At 32.4% G+C, this 22984-nt stretch overlaps 1 protein-coding gene across 11 annotated transcripts in view; it reads right to left on the bottom strand.

Annotated features, from left to right (window-relative positions):
- syne1b (spectrin repeat containing, nuclear envelope 1b) overlaps positions 1-22984 on the bottom strand; it is a 318672-nt gene that overhangs the window by 35998 nt on the left and 259690 nt on the right. For all 11 annotated transcript variants that reach the window (XM_062043168.1, XM_062043169.1, XM_062043173.1 and 8 more), the window contains 9 exons: positions 14987-15112; positions 14760-14915; positions 14382-14540; positions 12264-12430; positions 10060-10222; positions 9805-9992; positions 9589-9739; positions 3344-3526; positions 3139-3276 (listed from right to left, as the gene is read on the bottom strand). In XM_062043168.1, coding sequence (XP_061899152.1) covers positions 3139-3276; positions 3344-3526; positions 9589-9739; positions 9805-9992; positions 10060-10222; positions 12264-12430; positions 14382-14540; positions 14760-14915; positions 14987-15112 — 1431 coding nt within the window. The remainder of the gene's footprint in view (positions 1-3138; positions 3277-3343; positions 3527-9588; positions 9740-9804; positions 9993-10059; positions 10223-12263; positions 12431-14381; positions 14541-14759; positions 14916-14986; positions 15113-22984) is intronic.

Here is a 22984-nt window from a genome sequence, read left to right as displayed (position 1 = left end):
TATTAAAAATAAATAAATAGGTACAAAAAATAAATCATATTTTTTCCTTTTTTTAAAATACTTTATTGCAATACTTTCACAAAATTATACAATATATTGTCCTTCAAAATTGCCCTTTTCTTTATTTTTAAATAAATACACACTACAGAGAATGTATTAAAAATAAATAAATAAGTACAAAAAAAAATCGTATTTTTTTCCTTTTTTTAAATTACTTTATTGCAATACTTTCACAAAATTATACAATATATTGTCCTTTAAAAGTGACCTTTTCTTTATTTTTAAATAACCACTACAGTGAATGTATTAAAAAAACAAAAAGTACAAAAAATAATCTTATTTTTTTCTTTTTTTAAATTAATTTATTGCAATATTTTCACAAAATTATACAATATATTGTCCTTTAAAAGTGACCTTTTCTTAATTTTAAAAATAAATAAATAAACAATACAGTGAAAGTATTAAAAATAAATAAGTACAAAAAAATCATAATTTTTCCTTTTTTTAAAATACTTTATTGCAATACTTTCACAAAATTATACAATATATTGTCCTTCAAAATTGCCCTTTTCTTTACTTTTAAATAAATAAACACTACAGTGAATGTATTAAAAACAAATAAATAAGTACAAAAAAATCATATTTTTTCCTTTTTTTAATTACTTTATTGCAATACTTTCACAAAATTATACAATATATTGTCCTTCAAATTTGCGCTTTTCTTTATGTTTAAATAACCTTCATAATTGCCATTTTATTTTTATATAAATAAACACTACAGTGAATGCATTAAAAATAAATAAATAAGTACGATTTAATTTTTTCCTTTTTTTAACTACTTTATTGCAATACTTTCACAAAATTATACAATATATTGTCATTTAAAAGTGACCTTTTCTTAATTTTTTTTTAAATAAACACTACAGTGAATGTATTAAAAATAAATAAGTACAAAAAAAAAATCGTATTTTTTTCCTTTTTTTAAAATACTTTATTGCAATACTTTCACAAAATTATACAATATATTGTCCTTCAAAATTGCCCTTTTCTTTAATTTTGAATAAATAAACACTACAGTGAATGTATTACAAATAAATAAGTACAAAAAAATCCTAGTTTTTCCTTTTTTTTAATTACTTTATTGCAATACTTTCACAAAATTATACAATATATTGTCCTTCATAATTGCCATTTTTTTATTTTTAAATAAATAAACACTACAGTGAATGTATTAAAAATAAATAAATAAAAAATATTTTTTTCTCCTTTTTTTAATTACTTTATTGCAATACTTTCACAAAATTATACAATACATTGTCCTTCAAATTTGCCCTTTTCTTTATATTTAAATAACCTTCATAATTGCCACTTTCTTTATTTTTAAATAAATAAACACTACAGTGAATGCAAGTACAATTTAATTGTTTCCTTTTTTAAAAAATTACTTTATTGCAATACTTTCACAAAATTATACAATATATTGTCCTTCAAAATTGCCCTTTTCTTTTTTTTTTTTTTTTTAATAAATACACACTACAGTAAATGTATTAAAAATAAATAAATAAGTACAAAAACATTTTTTTTTAATTAATTTATTGCAATACTTTCACAAAATTATACAATATATTGTCCTTTAAAAGTGACCTTTCTTTATTCACTACAGTGAATGTATTAAAAATAAATAAGTACAAAAAAAATCTTATTTTTTCCTTTTCTTTTAAAAATTACTTTATTGCAATATTTTCACAAAATTATACAATATATTGTCCTTCAAAATTGCTCTTTTCTTTATTTTTAAATAAATAAACACTACAGTGAATGTATTAAAAATAAATAAGTACAAAAAAAAAATCTTATTTTTTCCTTTTTAAAAAAAAATTACTTCATTGCAATATTTTCCACAAAATTATACAATACATTGTCCTTCAAAATTGCCCTTTTCTTTATTTTTAAATAAACACTGCAGTGAATGTATTAAAAATAAAGAAATGAGTACCAAAAAAAAAAATCGAATTGAATTTTTAACCACTCCTCTTGACAAAATTGGTGCGGTTCAGCTAAATGTGTTGCTTTTCTGACATGGACTTGTTTCTTCAGCATTGTCCACACCTTTAAGTCAGGACTTTGGGAAAGGCCATTCTAAAACCTTAATCCCAGCCTGATTGAGCCATTCCTTTACCACTTTTGACCTGTGTTTGGGGTCATTGTTCCTGTTGGAACACCCAACTGCGCCCAAGACCCAACCTCCGGGCTGATGACTTTAGCTTGTCCTGAACAATTTGGAGCTAATCCTCCTTTTTCATTGTCATATTTACTCTCTGTAAAGCAGCAGTTCCATTGGCAGCAAAACAGGCCCAGAGCATAATACTACCACCACCATGCTTGACGGTAGGAATGCTGTTCCTGGGATTAAAGGCCTCACCTTTTTCAAAAAAAAATATATATATATATCAAAAATATATATATATATATATTTTTATATTGCTCTTTTTATCTTTGGTATGAACAATATTATGTAAACTCGAAGTTATTATTATTTTTTTGGTCCTTTGTTGTTGCTATTTTTGTATTACAACATTTTATTATTTGATCATGTACTGCATTTTAATCTTTTGTTTTGTGATTGTGTGATGTTTTTTGCCTGGACCCCAGGAAGAATAGTCTCCACTGCGGTGTAGACTAATGGGGATCCTTAATAAACTAAACTAAACTAAACTAAACCTTTTCTCCTTCAAACATATTGCTGGGTATTGTGTCCAAACAGCTAGATTTTTGTTTAATCTGACATCACATGGACAAAGATAACACCTTCTGGAGGAAAGGTCTGTGGTTATTAAATATTAGTATTAAATATACTTATATAAAACCTGTACCTTGTATTTAATGACTACTTAGGCCTACTACTGTATTTCAGAGTTGGTACTTGGAGAGCCAAGTGTTTTGTGAGGTGGTTAAAAAAGTGTGCACTACTGTATAGCACTTTATATTGTGTTTAAAGTGTACAAACCTTCACTAAAATAGGGACTTTTGTCCAGGCTGGAACCAATTATTCATATTTACTTTGTTTCTTAGGGATACATTTTCCTCCCAATACAACCCTGTTAAAGGAAACCTTGAGAAGTCCTCGGACTCTCCCACCTTGAGCTGCTTGATCTTGGCCTGGATGTCGCACTCGGAGAAGTGCTCGATGTTGGTGAGCTGCAAGTCCATCTCGGTCAGCCACACCAAGATGGCGTCCCGTGCCGTCTCAAACTCCTCCCTCTGGCTGATGAAGTGCTGGACAGGAAGAGGAGGCATGGGTCTTCACGACGCACAGTACGTGTGGTTTAACGGCCGTAAGCACCTTGAGCCTGCGCAGGACGGACGCCACCCTCTTCTGCAGGTTGTCCCACCGCTGGTTGGCGCCGTGTGCCATCTCCTTCAGGTGGCAGGACGCGTCCGTGCGGTTCTCTCTGGCCAGGCGGCGGTACTGCTTGTTGATCAACTCCAGCTGGGTCAGGCTTTCATGGACTTGCCTCTGGAAGGACTGTGGAGAGATTGGATTGAAGAATACCGTGAAGCATCTTCACATCTACGTCAGGGGTCACCAACCTTTTTGAAAGCAAGAGCTACTTCTTGGGTAGTGATTAATGCGAAGGGCTACCAGTTTGATACACACTTCAATAAATGGCCAGAAATAGCCAATTGGCTCAATTTACCTTTAACTCTATGTTATTATTAATAATGAATGATATTTACACTTCATTGAACGGTTTAAAAGAGGAGAAAACACGAAAAAAAAAGACAATTAAATTTTGTAACATAGTTTATCTTCAATTTCGACTCTTTAAAATTCAAAATTCAACCGAAAAAAAAGAGAGAAAAACTAGCTAATTCGAATCTTTTTGAAAAAATTAAAAAAATAATTTATGGAACATCATTAGTAATTTTTCCTGAGTAAGATTAATTTTAGAATTTTGATGACATGTTTTAAATAGGTTAAAATCCAATCTACACTTTGTTAGAATATATAACAAATTGGACCAAGCTATATTTCTAACAAAGACAAATCATTATTTCTTCTAGATTTTCCAGAACAAACATTTTAAAAGAAATTCAAAAGACTTTGAAATAAGATTTAAATTTGATTCTACAGATTTTGTAGATTTGCCAGAATATTTTTTTTTAAAATTTTAATCATAATAAGTTTGAAGAAATATTTCACAAATATTCTTCGTCAAAAAAACAGAAGCTAAAATGAAGAATTAAATTAAAATGTATTTATTATTCTTTACAATAAACGGTTTAAAAGAGGCGAAAACAGGAAAAAAATGAAAATTTCATTTTGAAACATAGTTTATCTTCAATTTCGGCTCTTTAAAATTCAAAATTCAACCGAAAAAAAGAAGAGAAAAACAAGCTAATTCGAATCTTTTTGAAAAAATTTAAAAAATAATTTATGGAACATCTTTAGTAAATTTTCCTGATTAAGATTAATTTTAGAATTTTGATGACATGTTTTAAATAGGTTAAAATCCAATCTACACTTTGTTAGAATATATAACAAATTGGACCAAGCTATATTTCTAACAAAGACAAATCATTATTTCTTCTAGATTTTCCAGAACAAAAATTTTAAAAGAAATTCAAAAGACTTTGAAATAAGATTTAAATTTGATTCTACAGATTTTGTAGATTTGCCAGAATATTTTTTTTTTAAATTTTAATCATAATAAGTTTGAAGAAATATTTCACAAATATTCTTCGTCAAAAAAACAGAAGCTAAAATGAAGAATTAAATTAAAATGTATTTATTATTCTTTACAATAAACGGTTTAAAAGAGGCGAAAACAGGAAAAAAATGAAAATTTCATTTTGAAACATAGTTTATCTTCAATTTCGGCTCTTTAAAATTCAAAATTCAACCGAAAAAAAGAAGAGAAAAACAAGCTAATTCGAATCTTTTTGAAAAAATTTAAAAAATAATTTATGGAACATCATTAGTAAATTTTCCTGATCAAGATTAATTTTAGAATTTTGATGACATGTTTTAAATAGGTTAAAATCCAATCTGCAATTTGTTAGAATATATAACAAATTGGACCAAGCTATATTTCTAACAAAAACAAATCATTATTTCTTCTAGATTTTCCAGAACAAAAATTTTAAAAGAAATTCAAAAGACTTTGAAATAAGATTTTCTAGATTTGCCAGAATAATTTTTTTGAATTTTAATCATAATAAGTTTGAAGAAATACTTCACAAATATTCTTCGTCGAAAAAACAGAAGCTAAAATGAAGAATTAAAATGTATTTATTATTCTTTACAGTAAAAAAAAATAATTTACTTGAACATTGATTTAAATTGTCAGGAAAGAAGAGGAAGGAATTTAAAAGGTAAAAAGGTATATGTGTTTAAAAATACTAAAATCATTTTTAAGGTTGTATTTTTTTCTCTAAAATTGTCTTTCTGAAAGTTATAAGAAGCAAAGTACAAAAAAATAATGAATTTATTTAAACAAGTGAAGACCAAGTCTTTCAAATATTTTCTTGGATTTTCAAATTCTATTTGAGTTTTGTCTCTCTTAGAATTAAAAATGTCGGGCAAAGCGAGACCAGCTTGCTAGTAAATAAATACAATTTAAAAAATAGAGGCAGCTCACTGGTAAGTGCTGCTATTTGAGCTATTTTTAGAACAGGCCAGCGGGCTACTCATCTGGTCCTTACGGGCCACCTGGTGCCCGCGGGCACCGCGTTGGTGACCCCTGATCTAAGGGGACAACACTATACACATGAATGTACAAACCCCAAAAGCGGTGAAGTTGTCACGTCGTGTAAATGGTAAATAAAAAGAGAATACAACAAATCCTTTTCAACTTATATTCAATTGAATAGACTGCAAAGACAAGATATTTCATGTTCACACTGGAAAAATGTGTTATTTTTTTGCAAATATTAGCTCATTTGGAATTTCATGCCTGCGACATGTTTCAAAAAAGCTGGCACAAGTGGCAAAAAAGAGTGAGAAAGTTGAGGAATGCTCCGTCAAAGACTTATTTGGAACATCCCACAGGTGAACAGGCTAAATGGGAACAGGTGGGTGCCATGATTGGGTATAAAAGCAGCTTCCATGAAATGCTCAGTCGTTCACAAACAAGGATGGGGGCGAGGGTCACCACTTTGTCAACAAATGCCTGAGCAAATTGTTTAAGAACAACATTTCTCAACAAGGAATTTAGGGATTTCACCATCTACGCTCCGTAATATCATCAAAAGGTTCAGAGAATCTGGAGAAATCACTGCAAGTAAGCCATGATATTACACACCTTCAATCCCTCAGGCGGTACTGCATCAAAAAGCGACATCAGCGTGTAAAGGATATCACCACATGGGCTCAGGAACACTTCAGAAAACCACTGTCAGTAACTACAGTCGGTCGCTACATCTGTAAGTGCAAGTTAAAACTCTACTATGCAAAGCCACAGCCATTTATCAACAACACCCAGAAACGCCGCCGGCTTAGCTTATCTAACATGGACTGATACAAAGTGTAAAAGTGTTCTGTGGTCTGACGAGTCCACATTTCAAATTGTTTTTGAAAACTGTGGACGTTCCAAAGAGGAAAAGAACCATCCGGACTGTTCTGGGCGCAAAGTGTAAAAGGCAGCATGTGTGATGGTATGGGGGTGTATTAGTGCCCAATACATGGGTAACTTACACATCTGTGAAGGCACCATTAATGCTGAAAGGTACATTACAGCTTTTGGAGCAACATATGTTGCCATCCAAGCAACGTTACCATGGACGCCCCTGCTTATTTCAGCAAGACAATGTAAAATAATTCGGGTACTAGACTGGCCTGCCTGTAGTCCAGACCTGTCTCCCATTGAAAATGTGTGGCGCATTTATGAAGGCTAAAATATGAGAAGGGAGACTGTTGAACAACTTAAGCTGTACATCAAGCAAGAATGGGAAAGAATTCCACTTCAAAAATGTGTCTCCTCACTTCCCAAACCTTTACTGAGTGTTGTTAAAAGGAAAGGCCATGTAACACACTGGTAAAAATGCCCCTGTGACAACTTTTTTCGCAATGTGTTGCTGCCATTAAATTCTAAGTTAATGATTATTTGCCCAAAAAAATGAAGTTTCTCAGTTGGAACGTTAAATATATTGTCTTTGCAGTCTATTCAATTGAATATAAGTTGAAAAGGATTCGTTGTATTCTCTTTTTATTTACCATTTACACAACGTGACAACTTCACTGATTTTGGCTTTTGTACTTTCTTTTACCCTTTTTACATTATATTGAACTTATTTGATATATTTTTTATTTACACCTTTTATCTAACTTCTTTTACCTTCTATTTGCCTTCTTTTACCTTTTCTCACCGTCTTCGACCTTTAATTCATGTCTATTACCTTCTAACCCCGGACAGGCTAACCTCCTCCAACCTCCGAGGACAAAGCTACGAACAATGGGAGACCGGGCTTTCTGCTCCGCCGCTACCCAGTCTGTGGAACGCTCTCCCTGACCACCTGAGGGCACCACAGACCGTGGATGCTTTTAAAAAAGGCTTAAAAACCCTTCTTTTTAAAAAAGCCTTTTTTTTAGATATATGCATACTAGTTTTAGCTATTTGGCTGTTCTAGTTTTTATTTGTTAATACACTGTAGCACTTTGAGGTTGTTTACTCAATGTAAAGTGCTTTTTACAAATAAAATCTATTATTATTATTATTATTATTATTATTTACCATCTTTTACCTTCTATTCAAATTGTTTTACCTTTTTTTCTATGCAGTTTCATACATTTTTATTTGTTACTTTCATTTAACGATGAATCGAAGCAACAGAATATAAATGGCAGCTTTACTCTAATCAATTTAAAGGCCTACTGAAAGCCACTACTAGCGACCACGCAGTCTGATAGTTTATATATCAATGATGACATCTTAACATTGCAACACATGCCAATACGGCCGGGTTAACTTATAAAGTGACATTTTAAATTTCCCAGGAAACTTCCGCTTGAAAACGTCGCGGTATGATGACGTATGCGCGTGACGTCACGAGGTCAAGGGAAGTGTTTGGACCCAATTCAAATAGCTCTGTTTTCTTCGACAAAATTCCACAGTATTCTGGACATCTGTGTTGGTGAATCTTTTGCAATTTGTTTAATGGACAATGGAGACTGCAAAGAAGAACGTTGTAGGTGGGATCGGTGTATTAGCGGCTGGCTGCAGCAACACCAACACCAGGAGGTTGTGTTGTGTTTTGAGCAGGATAGCAGACGCACTACAGTGAGTCTAACTTTGGCTTTCAAACATTTGATCGCTTGCCCGTACGTGCGTGTCGATATGTGCATGTCACGTACGTAACTTTGGGGAAATATATGTTTCTTGCCGACTCTGATGGCGGCCGGGGTGTCCTCAAAAGCGTACAACGCCCGCCGCCGCATCTAAGTTAGCTTCTATTTTTTTAGCTTTGCCAAGCTGAAAATTATTAACTGTGTATTTACATGTTCATGGTTTAATAGTATTGTTAATCATCTGTCTATCCTTCCAGTCAGGGTTTTTTTTATTTAGTTTCTATCTGCATTTGAGACTGATGCTATCACGTTAGCTCTGTAGCTAACTTAGCTTCTATTTTTTTTAGCTTTGCCAAGCTGAAAATTATCGTGTATTTACATGTTCATGGTTTAATAGTATTGTTCATCTTCTGTCTATCCTTCCAGTCAGGGTTTTTTTTTTAAATTTAGTTTCTATCTGCATTTGAGACTGATGCTATCACGTTAGCTCCGTAGCTAAGTTAGCTTCTATTTTTTCAGCTTCGCCAAGCTGAAAATGATTAATCGTGTATTTACATGTTCATGGTTTAATAGTATTGTTGATCTTCTGTCTATCCTTCCAGTCAGGGTTTTTTAAAATTTTGTTTCTATCTGCATTTGAGCCTGCTATCACGCTAGCTCTGCAGCTAACTTAGCTTCTATTTTTTTAGCTTCGCAAAGCTGAAAATTATTAACCATGTATTTACATGTTCAGTCACTGTGAATGTCCATTTCGCGTTCTCGACTCTCATTTTCAAGAGGATATAGTATCCCAGGTGGTTTAAAATACAAATCCGTGATCCACAATAGAAAAAGGAGAGTGTGGAATCCAATGAGCCAGCTTGTACCTAAGTTACGGTCAGAGCGAAAAAAGATACACCCTGCACTGCACTCTAGTCCTTCACTCTAAAGTTCTTCATCCACGAATCTTTCATCTTCGCCAAATTAATGGGGTAATCGTCACTTTCTCGGTCCGAATGTCTCTCGCTCCATTGTACACAAAGCGGAATTGTGAGGAATACTAGCTCCTGTGACGTCACGCTACTTTCGGTAGGGGCAAGGGTTGTTTTGATCAGATACCAAAAGTTGCGATCTTTATCGTCGTTGTTCTCTACTAAATCCTTTCAGCAAAAATATGGTAATATCGCGAAATGATCAAGTATGACACATAGAATGGATCTGCTATTCCCGTCTAAATAAAAAAATTTCATTTCAGTAGGCCTTTAATGGAATATTCGTCGAGTCCCAATTGTCAATATCTGTGCGTCCGAGAGGAGACGTACCTCAAACTTCTTCAGTTCCTCCTTGGCTATGGTGTACAAAACCCCAGAGGAGTTTGGCAGAGCAGCCGTCTTCTCGGAGGTGGCCAGCCACTCCTCGAAGCGTGAAAAGTCCTCCAGGAACTTCTGCCACAAACGCCACGTTTCCTCGATCCTGCCAAGCCAGACGGGAGTTGAGTGGGCGTGAGTGAGGTTGTTCCCCGGCTGACCGTGTCCTACTTGAGTCTCCTCTCCATGGACGAGGCGCAGATGCTCCTCCAGCGGCGGTCCAGGCTGCGCGTGGCCTGCTGGATGGACTCGCACTCGGCGTCGGTGGCGCAGGCGTCGCAGTCGTGCAGGAGCACCTCGCACAGATTGAGCACGGACGCCACGCCCGTGCTGTGCTTCTCGATGTCGCTCTGCAGCTCCTGTGCAAGGACGTTCACTTGTGGAAACCCGGATTCCTCCGCGGTGATAAAGCAGCGTGCGTGTTACCTGCTGCTGATCCAGTTTGCGCTGAATGTCCTGAAAGTCGCAGGCGTCGTAGGCCATGGGCTGAGACAGCTCGGTCTCGATGTGGGCCAGCCAGGAACGCAGGCTGCTCATGTTCTTGTCCAGCTGCTGCACGGCCACCAGAGTCTCTCTCAGCTTCTTCACCCTGACAACAACCATCAGAAGGTTACCACCACTGTTTCCCACACATTCATTTATTTGTGGCGGCCCGCCACGAAAGAATTACGTCCGCCACAAATCTTTTTTTTTGTTTGTTTTTGTTTTTTGTTTTTTTGTCCTGTCCAGCTTCTCAGGCAAATCATATAGTTCAGTGGTCCCCAACCACGGACCGATTGGTACCGGGCCGCACAAGAAATAAAAAAAAAAAATAAAAAAAAATTTAAATTATTATTTTTTTTATTTTTTATTAAATCAACATAAAAACACTATATATACATATTGTGTATGTGTATGTCAATATAGACCAATACAGTCTGCAGGTATACAGTCTGTAAGCACACATGATTGTATTTCTTTATGAAAAAAAAAAAAAGAAAAGAAAAAAAAAAATTATTATTATTATTATTTTTTTTTTTTAAAAATTAAATCAACATAAAAACACTATATATACATATTGTGTATGTGTATGTCAATATAGACCAATACAGTCTGCAGGTATACAGTCCGTAAGCACACATGATTGTATTTCTTTATGAAAAAAAAAAAAAGAAAAGAAAAAAAAAAAAATTGTAATTAATTTTTTTTTTTTTTTTTTTAAATTAAATCAACATAAAAACACTATATATACATATTGTGTATGTGTATGTCAATATAGACCAATACAGTCTGCAGGTATACAGTCCGTAAGCACACATGATTGTATTTCTTTATGAAAAAAAAAAAAGAAAAGAAAAAAAAAAAAATTAAAATTATTATTATTTTTTTTTTTTTAATTAAATCAACATAAAAACACTATATATACATATTGTGTATGTGTATGTCAATATAGACCAATACAGTCTGCAGGTATACAGTCCGTAAGCACACATGATTGTATTTCTTTATGGAAAAAAAAAAAAAAGAAAAGAAAAAAAAAAAAATTAAAATTAATTTTTTTTTTTTTTTAATTAAAAAAAAAAAAAATTAAATCAACATAAAAACACTATATATACATATTGTGTATGTGTATGTCAATATAGACCAATACAGTCTGCAGGTATACAGTCCGTAAGCACACATGATTGTATTTCTTTATGAAAAAAAAAAAAAAGAAAAGAAAAAAAAAAAATTAAAATTAATTTTTTTTTTTTTAAATTAAAAAAAAAAAAATTAAATCAACATAAAAACACTATATATACATATTGTGTATGTGTATGTCAATATAGACCAATACAGTCTGCAGGTATACAGTCCGTAAGCACACATGATTGTATTTCTTTATGAAAAAAAAAAAAAAAAGAAAAGAAAAAAAAAAAAATTAAAATTATTATTATTTTTTTATTTTATTTTATTTTTTTAAATTAAATCAACATAAAAACACTATATATGCATATTGTGTATGTGTATGTCAATATAGACCAACACAGTCTGCAGGTATACAGTCCGTAAGCACACATGATTGTATTTCTTTATGAAAAAAATAAATAAATAAAAAAAAAAAAAATCCCCCCCCCCCCCCGGTCCGTGGGACAAATTTTCAAGCGTTGACCGGTCCCCAGCTACAAAAAGGTTGGGGACCACTGATATAGTTGATGTAGATGCCCGTATCGGCTGTTCAGATTTACTTTACAAAAGAGAAGTGTAGGATACTTCTCTTGTTGCCTTATTTGTATTTGACCACTACTGTTTTCTGTTTATTTGTTACTGACTGTGGCAGGACACCTCTGCCTCTGTTTCACTTTATGTTGCTGGTAAATAATATGGTTGTAGTAGTAGGCTAAAGTTAAATTGTTTAGTATGCACTAATTAAAGGGGCAGAGCTTTAAGAGACATTTTAGCTTTTATATTTTATAAGATATATTTTTTGTAAGAACCACAATTAATAAATATATTTCAGTGAATAAGTTATTGTTCAAATCTGTATATAAATATGTACATAAAGTGTTGTAATTATATTGTAAAATGGATGGATGGACGTTTAAAATAAAACTGAAGAGCTGAATAGACCCGCCCATTGGCAGTGCGCCTTGTAATCCGCTGCGCCTCACCTGGCTGCAATGAGATCCAGGAGGTGCTGCCAGCGGTCGTTGACTTTAGTCAGCTTGTGTTCGATTTCTACAGCTTTGCCCCGGTGGCTGGCCCGTGCCAGACGCTCCCCCAGCTGGTGGAGGTGCAGCTTGTTCTCCTCGGCCACAGAGATCTCCTCCTGGTAGTCCTGGGGACACAACCGGGGGGTTCATCAAGAAGAGGCAATTATCACAGGGATTTAGCAGGATTTTGTACAAAAAGCTGTGCATAAATGCTAGTCAAAGATCCTCTAAGTCTGTGTTTTTCAACAAGTGTGCCTATTTGGGTTAAAAATATATTTTGCAAAGCAGTAATTATAGTCTGCAAATGATGTGTTGTTGTTGAGTGTCGGTGCTGTCTAGAGCTGGCCAGAGTAACCGTGTAATACTCTTCCATATCAGTAGGTGGCAGCCGCTAGCTAATTACTTTATAGATGTCGGGAACAGCGGGAGGCAGTGTGCAGGTAAAAAGGTGTCTAATGCTTAAACCAAAAATAAAAAAAAGATCAGTGCCCCTAAGAAAAGGCATTGAAGCTTAGGGAAGGCTGTGCAGAACCAAACTAAAACTGAACTGGCTACAAAGTAAAGAAAAACAAAATGCTGGACGACAGCAAAGACTTACTGTGGAGCAAAGACAATGTCCATCCAAACATGACATGACAATCAACAATGTACCCACAAAGAAGGATAAAAACAACTGAAATATTCTTGATTGCTAAGACAAAGTCCAAATAAGTCAGGAGGTGATGTGACAGGTGGTGACAGTACACCTACTTTGAGACAAGAGCTATATTGGTGCATGATTGGTTATGCTTTAAAGTCAAAGTCACATGAGGAGATGCTGCTTTTTTGCCAGTTTGTAACTTTATTGTTGTAATACAACAACTTTTTTTCTTTCAAAATGATGTGTTTAGTCTTGTCATATTTTAACTGTTTTCTTGTAGTATCACAACTTTTTTTTCTTTTATAGTTATGCTTTTGTTCTTGTCACATTTTAACTGTTTTCTTGTAGTATCACAACTTTTTTTAAATTTGAAAGTTAAGTATTTATTCGTGTCATATTTTCTCTGTTTTCTTGTAGTGTCACAACTTTTTTCTTTTAAAATGATGCCTTTGTTTTAGTCACATTTGAACTGTTTTCTTGGGGATTCACAACTTTTTTTTATTTTAAGGTTGTGTGTTTATTCTTGTCACATTTGAACTGTTTTCTTGTATCACAAATGTTTTCTTTTATATTTATGTCTTCATTTTTTGCCAGTTTTTAACTTTATTGTTGTAATACAACAACTTTTTTCCTTAGTCTTGTCATACTTTAACTGTTTTCTTGTAGTATCACAACTCTTTTTCTTTTAAAATTATGCCTTTGTTTTAGTCACATTTTAACTGTTTTCTTGTAGTATCACAACTTTTTTTCTTTTAAAATTATGTGTTTATTATTGTAACATTTTAACTGTTTTCTTGTAGTATCACAACTTTTTTTTCTTTTTTAGTTATGCCTTTGTTCTTGTCACATTTTAAATGTTTTCTTGTAGATTCACAACTTTTTTTTTATTTTAAAGTTAAGTGTTTATTCTTGTCATATTTTCTCTGTTTTCTTGTAGTGTCACAACTTTTTTCTTTTAAAATGATGCCTTTGTTCTTGTCACATTTTAACTGTTTTCTTGGGGATTCACAACTTTTTATTTATTTTAAGGTTGTGTGTTTATTCTTGTCACATTTGAACTGTTTTCTTGTATCACAAATGTTTTATTTTATATTCATGTCTTCATTTTTTGCCAGTTTTTAACTTTATTGTTGTAATACAACAACTTTTTTCCTTAGTCTTGTCATATTTTAACTGTTTTCTTGTAGTATCACAACTCTTTTTCTTTTATAGTTATGTGTTTATTCTTGTCATACTTTAACTGTTTTCTTGTAGCTTTACAACTCTTTTCCTTTTAAAATGATGTGTTTATTCTTGTAACATTTTTACTGTTTTCTTGTAGCGTCACAACTTTTTTTTCATTACAATCCTCTTACCTGGTCTTTGTCCTCCTGGTTCCTGCATCTTGGGGTCACCACTACTGCAGCCACACAATCTCTCCTGTGTGTGCCTCTTACCTTGCGCAGCCGCTCGATCATCTCCTCGATGCTGACGTCTCCGTTTTGCGACACCTTTCCCTCCATGCTGGTGAGCCACTCGCACAGCTCCTTGTACTTCTCGCTGAAGACGTTCCACTCGTTGAGCTTGTCGCTCACCTGCTGCGCGCGCGACGACATCTGCGGGTGCACGAGACGGAACACAGACCAGGTCAGGCGGCGTAGATTGTCGCGCTGTGTGTGTGTGTGTGTGTGTGTGTGTCGGACTACTCGCAGCAAGCCATGACTTGTGGGTTTTTTGTGCGCTTCCTGTGTGTGGCGGCTTTGTCGCTCTCACACAGGAAGCGGCGCGAGGTTTGGGTGCACCCGAGGACATGCACAACTAGCTTTTGGCATCACCTGGTGGCAGATTTCCTCCCACATGCGATGCAGCAGCTCCATACGCTCCTGAAGGACACTAAGGTCCTCCGCGCTGATGTAACACGACAAGGACTCCCTCAGGACGGTCAGGTGGGACAAATCTCCGGTCCAGCCGTCGATGGTGCCCTCCAGGTCCTAAAACCAAGTTCACCATTTAGACCAGAACGGCGTGATAACATGACTCGGAATATGAGATCAGACACGACCTTGCAACGCATCTGCTCAGCCTGCAGGTCCTCGTGGTGGTCAGGGAGAGGCTGGGACAGCTGACGTTTGAAGGCCCGAAGCTTTTCCACAGATCCACCGATACCTTTGTCACATCTTTCCCAGTCCTGTTGTCGGCATACAACAGCAGGTAAACAAACAATCACTGTCCCATACCTTTGTCACATCTTTCCCAGTCCTGTTGTCGGCATACAACAGCAGGTAATCAAACAATCACTGTCCGATACCTTTGTCACATCTTTCCCAGTCCTGTTGTCGGCATACAACAGCAGGTAAACAAACAATCACTGTCCGATACCTTTGTCACATCTTTCCCAGTCCTGTTGTCGGCATACAACAGCAGGTAAACAAACAATCACTGTCCGATACCTTTGTCACATCTTTCCCAGTCCTGTTGTCGGCATACAACAGCAGGTAAACAAACAATCACTGTCCGATACCTTCGTCACATCTTTCCCAGTCCTGTTGTCGGCATACAACAGCAGGTAAACAAACAATCACTGTCCGATACCTTTGTCACATCTTTCCCAGTCCTGTTGTCGGCATACAACAGCAGGTAAACAAACAATCACTGTCCGATACCTTTGTCACATCTTTCCCAGTCCTGTTGTCGGCATACAACAGCAGGTAAACAAACAATCACTGTCCGATACCTTTGTCACATCTTTCCCAGTCCTGTTGTCGGCATACAACAGCAGGTAAACAAACAATCACTGTCCGATACCTTTGTCACATCTTTCCCAGTCCTGTTGTCGGCATACAACAGCAGGTAAACAAACAATCACTGTCCGATACCTTTGTCACATCTTTCCCAGTCCTGTTGTCGGCATACAACAGCAGGTAAACAAACAATCACTGTCCGATACCTTTGTCACATCTTTCCCAGTCCTGTTGTCGGCATACAACAGCAGGTAAACAAACAATCACTGTCCGATACCTTTGTCACATCTTTCCCAGTCCTGTTGTCGGCATACAACAGCAGGTAAACAAACAATCACTGTCCGATACCTTTGTCACATCTTTCCCAGTCCTGTTGTCGGCATACAACAGCAGGTAAACAAACAATCACTGTCCGATACCTTTGTCACATCTTTCCCAGTCCTGTTGTCGGCATACAACAGCAGGTAAACAAACAATCACTGTCCGATACCTTTGTCACATCTTTCCCAGTCCTGTTGTCGGCATACAACAGCAGGTAAACAAACAATCACTGTCCGATACCTTTGTCACATCTTTCCCAGTCCTGTAGTCGGCATACAACAGCAGGTAAACAAACAATCACTGTCCGATACAACAGCAGGTAAACAAACAATCACTGTCCGATACCTTTGTCACATCTTTCCCAGTCCTGTAGTCGGCATACAACAGCAGGTAAACAAACAATCACTGTCCAATACCTTTGTCACATCTTTCCCAGTCCTGTTGTCGGCATACAACAGCAGGTAAACAAACAATCACTGTCCGATACAACAGCAGGTAAACAAACAATCACTGTCCGATACCTTTGTCACATCTTTCCCAGTCCTGTTGTCGGCATACAACAGCAGGTCATTGTCCCTTTAAAGCTATCCATCAACAATCTCACATTTGTAATCCATCATTTGATGGAATCTGATTGTGTTATTAGGGGTGTTAGTCAGAAGAATACACTTTTGTTCTTCATGAAACCATAACATTTATTTTTGTAATACAAGGTTTTTTTATATATTATGATTTTCCCTGTAATATTTGAACTGTATTCTTGTTGTACCAGGATTTGTTTTATTATGCATTTATTCTTGCCATACTTTAACTGTTTTCTTGTAGTATCACAACTTTTTTCTTTTATAGTTATGCCTTTGTTCTTGTCACATTTTAACTGTTTTCTTGTAAATTCACAACTTTTTTTCTTTGAAAATTATGTGTTTATTCTTGTCATATTTTAACTGTTTTCTTGTAGATTCACAACTTTTTTCTTTTAAAATGATGTGTTTATTCTTGCCATACTTTAACTGTTTTCTTGTAGATTCACAACTTGTTTTTTATTTTAAAGTTAAGTGTTTATTCTTGTCATATTTTCTCTGTTTTCTTGTAATATCACACCTTTTTTCTTTTAAAATGATGCCTTTGTTCTTGTCACATTTTAACTGTATTCTTATAGATTCACAACTTTTTTTATTTTAAAGTTAAGTGTTTATTCTTGTCATATTTTCTCTGTTTTCTTGTAATATCACACCTTTTTTCTTTTAAAATTATGCCTTTTGTTTTTGTCACATTTTAACTGTTTTCTTGTAGATTCACAACTTTTTTTATATTAAAATTATGTGTTTGTTCTTGTCACATTTTAACTGTTTTCTTGTAGTATGACAACTTTTTTCTTTTAAAATTATCCCTTTATTCTTGTAACATTTTAACTGTTTTCTTGTAGTACCACAACTTTTTTTCTTTTAAAATTATGCCTTTATTCTTGTCACATTTTAACTGTTTTCTTGTAGTACCACAACTTTTTTTCTTTTATAGTTATGCCTTTATTCTTGTCACATTTTAACTGTTTTCTTGTAGTACCACAACTTTTTTTCTTTTATAGTTATGCCTTTGTTCTTGTCACATTTTAACTGTTTTCTTGTAGTATGACAACTTTTTTTCTTTTATAGTTGTGTTTATTCTTGTCATATTTCAACTGTTTTCTTGTAGTATCACAACTTTTTTTCTTTTATAGTTATGCCTTTATTCTTGTCACATTTTAACTGTTTTCTTATAGTATCACAACTTTTTTTCTTTTATAGTTATGCCTTTATTCTTGTCATATTTTAACTGTTTTCTTGTAGTACCACAACTTTTTTTCTTTTATAGTTATGCCTTTATTCTTGTCACATTTTAACTGTTTTCTTGTAGTACCACAACTTTTTTTCTTTTATAGTTATGCCTTTATTCTTGTCATATTTTAACTGTTTTCTTGTAGTACCACAACTTTTTTTCTTTTATAGTCATGCCTTTATTCTTGTCACATTTTAACTATTTTCTTATAGTATCACAACTTTTTTTCTTTTATAGTTATGCCTTTATTCTTGTCATATTTTAACTGTTTTCTTGTAGTATCACAACTTTTTTTCTTTTATAGTTATGCCTTTATTCTTGTCATATTTTAACTGTTTTCTTGTAGTATCACAACTTTTTTCTTTTAAAATTATGCCTTTATTCTTGTCATATTTTAACTGTTTTCTTGTAGTATCACAACTTTTTTTCTTTTATAGTTATGCCTTTATTCTTGTCACATTTGAACTGTTTTCTTGTAGTACCACAACTTTTTTTCTTTTATAGTTATGCCTTTATTCTTGTCACATTTTAACTGTTTTCTTGTAGTACCACAACTTTTTTTCTTTTATAGTTATGCCTTTATTCTTGTCACATTTTAACTGTTTTCTTGTAGTATCACAACTTTTTTTCTTATAAAATTATGCCTTTATTCTTGTAACATTTTAACTGTTTTCTTGTAGTACCACAACTTTTTTCTTTTATAGTTATGCCTTTATTCTTGTCCTATTTTAACTGTTTTCTCGTAGTATCACAACTTTTTTTCTTTTATAGTTATGCCTTTATTCTTGTCATATTTTAACTGTTTTCTCGCAGTATCACAACTTTTTTTCTTTTATAGTTATGCCTTTATTCTTGTCATATTTTAACTGTTTTCTTGTAGTACCACAACTTTTTTTCTTTTATAGTTATGCCTTTATTCTTGTCCTATTTTAACTGTTTTCTTGTAGTATCACAACTTTTTTTCTTATAAAATTATGCCTTTATTCTTGTAACATTTTAACCGTTTTCTTGTAGTACCACAACTTTTTTTCTTTTATAGTTATGCCTTTATTCTTGTCATATTTTAACTGTTTTCTTGTAGTATCACAACTTTTTTTCTTTTATAGTTATGCCTTTATTCTTGTCATATTTTAACTGTTTTCTTGTAGTATCACAACTTTTTTTCTTTTATAGTTATGCCTTTATTCTTGTCATATTTTAACTGTTTTCTTGTAGTATCACAACTTTTTCTTTTAAAATTATGCCTTTATTCTTGTCACATTTTAACTGTTTTCTTGTAGTATCACAACTTTTTTTCTTATAAAATTATGCCTTTATTCTTGTAACATTTTAACTGTTTTCTTGTAGTACCACAACTTTTTTTTTTTTTTTATAGTTATGCCTTTATTCTTGTCACATTTTAACTGTTTTCTTGTAGTACCACAACTTTTTTCTTTTAAAATTATGCCTTTATTCTTGTCATATTTTAACTGTTTTCTTGTAGTACCACAACTTTTTTTCTTTTATAGTTATGCCTTTATTCTTGTCACATTTTAACTGTTTTCTTGTAGTATCACAACTTTTTTTCTTTTAAAATTATGCCTTTATTCTTGTCACATTTTAACTGTTTTCTTGTAGTATCACAACTTTTTTTCTTTTAAAATTATGCCTTTATTCTTGTCACATTTTAACTGTTTTCTTGTAGTATCACAACTTTTTTTCTTTTATAGTTATGCCTTTGTTCTTGTCACATTTTAACTGTTTTCTTGTAGTATCACAACTTTTTTTCTTTTATAGTTATGCCTTTATTCTTGTCTTACCAGGACTTTTTTTTTATTATGCATTAACTGCATTGTGGTGGAATCACAACATTTTTTCTTTTAAAATTATGCCTTTATTCTTGTCACATTTTAACTGTTTTCTTGTACTATCACAACTTTTTTTCTTTTATAGTTATGCCTTTATTCTTGTCACATTTTAACTGTTTTCTTGTAGTATCACAACTTTTTTTCTTTAAAAAATTATGCCTTTATTCTTGTCACATTTTAACTGTTTTCTTGTAGTATCACAACTTTTTTTCTTTTATAGTTATGCCTTTATTCTTGTCACATTTTAACTGTTTTCTTGTAGTATCACAACTTTTTTCTTTTAAAATTATGCCTTTATTCTTGTCACATTTTAACTGTTTTCTTGTAGTATCACAACTTTTTTTCTTTTATAGTTATGCCTTTGTTCTTGTCACATTTTAACTGTTTTCGTGTCTTACCAGGACTTTTTTTTTTATTATGCATTAACTGCATTGTGGTGGAATCACAACATTTTTTCTTTTAAAGTAATGCCATTATTCTTGTCATATTTTAACTGTTTTCTTGTAGTATCACAACTTTTTTTTATTTTATAGTTATGCCTTTATTCTTGTCACATTTTAACTGTTTTCTTGTAGTATCACAAATTTTTTTCTTATAAAATGATGCCTTTATTCTTGTAACATTTTAACTGTTTTCTTGTAGTACCACAACTTTTTTCCTTTTATAGTTATGCCTTTATTCTTGTCACATTTTAACTGTTTTCTTGTAGTACCACAACTTTTTTCCTTTTATAGTTATGCCTTTATTCTTGTCACATTTTAACTGTTTTCTTGTAGTACCACAACTTTTTTTCTTTTATAGTTATGCCTTTATTCTTGTCATATTTTAACTGTTTTCTTGTAGTATCACAACTTTTTTTCTTTTATAGTTATGCCTTTATTCTTGTCATATTTTAACTGTTTTCTTGTAGTATCACAACTTTTTTTCTTTTATAGTTATGCCTTTATTCTTGTCACATTTTAACTGTTTTCTTATAGTATCACAACTTTTTTTCTTTTATAGTTATGCCTTTATTCTTGTCATATTTTAACTGTTTTCTTGTAGTACCACAACTTTTTTTCTTTTATAGTTATGCCTTTATTCTTGTCACATTTTAACTGTTTTCTTGTAGTACCACAACTTTTTTTCTTTTATAGTTATGCCTTTATTCTTGTCATATTTTAACTGTTTTCTTGTAGTACCACAACTTTTTTTCTTTTATAGTCATGCCTTTATTCTTGTCACATTTTAACTATTTTCTTATAGTATCACAACTTTTTTTCTTTTATAGTTATGCCTTTATTCTTGTCATATTTTAACTGTTTTCTTGTAGTATCACAACTTTTTTTCTTTTATAGTTATGCCTTTATTCTTGTCATATTTTAACTGTTTTCTTGTAGTATCACAACTTTTTTCTTTTAAAATTATGCCTTTATTCTTGTCATATTTTAACTGTTTTCTTGTAGTATCACAACTTTTTTTCTTTTATAGTTATGCCTTTATTCTTGTCACATTTGAACTGTTTTCTTGTAGTACCACAACTTTTTTTCTTTTATAGTTATGCCTTTATTCTTGTCACATTTTAACTGTTTTCTTGTAGTACCACAACTTTTTTTCTTTTATAGTTATGCCTTTATTCTTGTCACATTTTAACTGTTTTCTTGTAGTATCACAACTTTTTTTCTTATAAAATTATGCCTTTATTCTTGTAACATTTTAACTGTTTTCTTGTAGTACCACAACTTTTTTCTTTTATAGTTATGCCTTTATTCTTGTCCTATTTTAACTGTTTTCTCGTAGTATCACAACTTTTTTTCTTTTATAGTTATGCCTTTATTCTTGTCATATTTTAACTGTTTTCTCGCAGTATCACAACTTTTTTTCTTTTATAGTTATGCCTTTATTCTTGTCATATTTTAACTGTTTTCTTGTAGTACCACAACTTTTTTTCTTTTATAGTTATGCCTTTATTCTTGTCCTATTTTAACTGTTTTCTTGTAGTATCACAACTTTTTTTCTTATAAAATTATGCCTTTATTCTTGTAACATTTTAACCGTTTTCTTGTAGTACCACAACTTTTTTTCTTTTATAGTTATGCCTTTATTCTTGTCATATTTTAACTGTTTTCTTGTAGTATCACAACTTTTTTTCTTTTATAGTTATGCCTTTATTCTTGTCATATTTTAACTGTTTTCTTGTAGTATCACAACTTTTTTTCTTTTATAGTTATGCCTTTATTCTTGTCATATTTTAACTGTTTTCTTGTAGTATCACAACTTTTTCTTTTAAAATTATGCCTTTATTCTTGTCACATTTTAACTGTTTTCTTGTAGTATCACAACTTTTTTTCTTATAAAATTATGCCTTTATTCTTGTAACATTTTAACTGTTTTCTTGTAGTACCACAACTTTTTTTTTTTTTATAGTTATGCCTTTATTCTTGTCACATTTTAACTGTTTTCTTGTAGTACCACAACTTTTTTCTTTTAAAATTATGCCTTTATTCTTGTCATATTTTAACTGTTTTCTTGTAGTACCACAACTTTTTTTCTTTTATAGTTATGCCTTTATTCTTGTCACATTTTAACTGTTTTCTTGTAGTATCACAACTTTTTTTCTTTTAAAATTATGCCTTTATTCTTGTCACATTTTAACTGTTTTCTTGTAGTATCACAACTTTTTTTCTTTTAAAATTATGCCTTTATTCTTGTCACATTTTAACTGTTTTCTTGTAGTATCACAACTTTTTTTCTTTTATAGTTATGCCTTTGTTCTTGTCTTACCAGGACTTTTTTTTTATTATGCATTAACTGCATTGTGGTGGAATCACAACATTTTTTCTTTTAAAGTTATGCCATTATTCTTGTCACATTTTAACTGTTTTCTTGTACTATCACAACTTTTTTTCTTTTATAGTTATGCCTTTATTCTTGTCACATTTTAACTGTTTTCTTGTAGTACCACAACTTTTTTCTTTTATAGTTATGCCTTTATTCTTGTCCTATTTTAACTGTTTTCTCGTAGTATCACAACTTTTTTTCTTTTATAGTTATGCCTTTATTCTTGTCATATTTTAACTGTTTTCTCGCAGTATCACAACTTTTTTTCTTTTATAGTTATGCCTTTATTCTTGTCATATTTTAACTGTTTTCTTGTAGTACCACAACTTTTTTTCTTTTATAGTTATGCCTTTATTCTTGTCCTATTTTAACTGTTTTCTTGTAGTATCACAACTTTTTTTCTTATAAAATTATGCCTTTATTCTTGTAACATTTTAACCGTTTTCTTGTAGTACCACAACTTTTTTTCTTTTATAGTTATGCCTTTATTCTTGTCATATTTTAACTGTTTTCTTG

The sequence above is a fragment of the Entelurus aequoreus genome, linkage group LG03 (assembly GCF_033978785.1).
Source record: "Entelurus aequoreus isolate RoL-2023_Sb linkage group LG03, RoL_Eaeq_v1.1, whole genome shotgun sequence".
Classification (NCBI taxonomy): domain Eukaryota; kingdom Metazoa; phylum Chordata; class Actinopteri; order Syngnathiformes; family Syngnathidae; genus Entelurus; species Entelurus aequoreus.
Note: the sequence above shows the minus strand (reverse complement) of the source record. Positions and strands in the feature narration are given on the sequence as shown.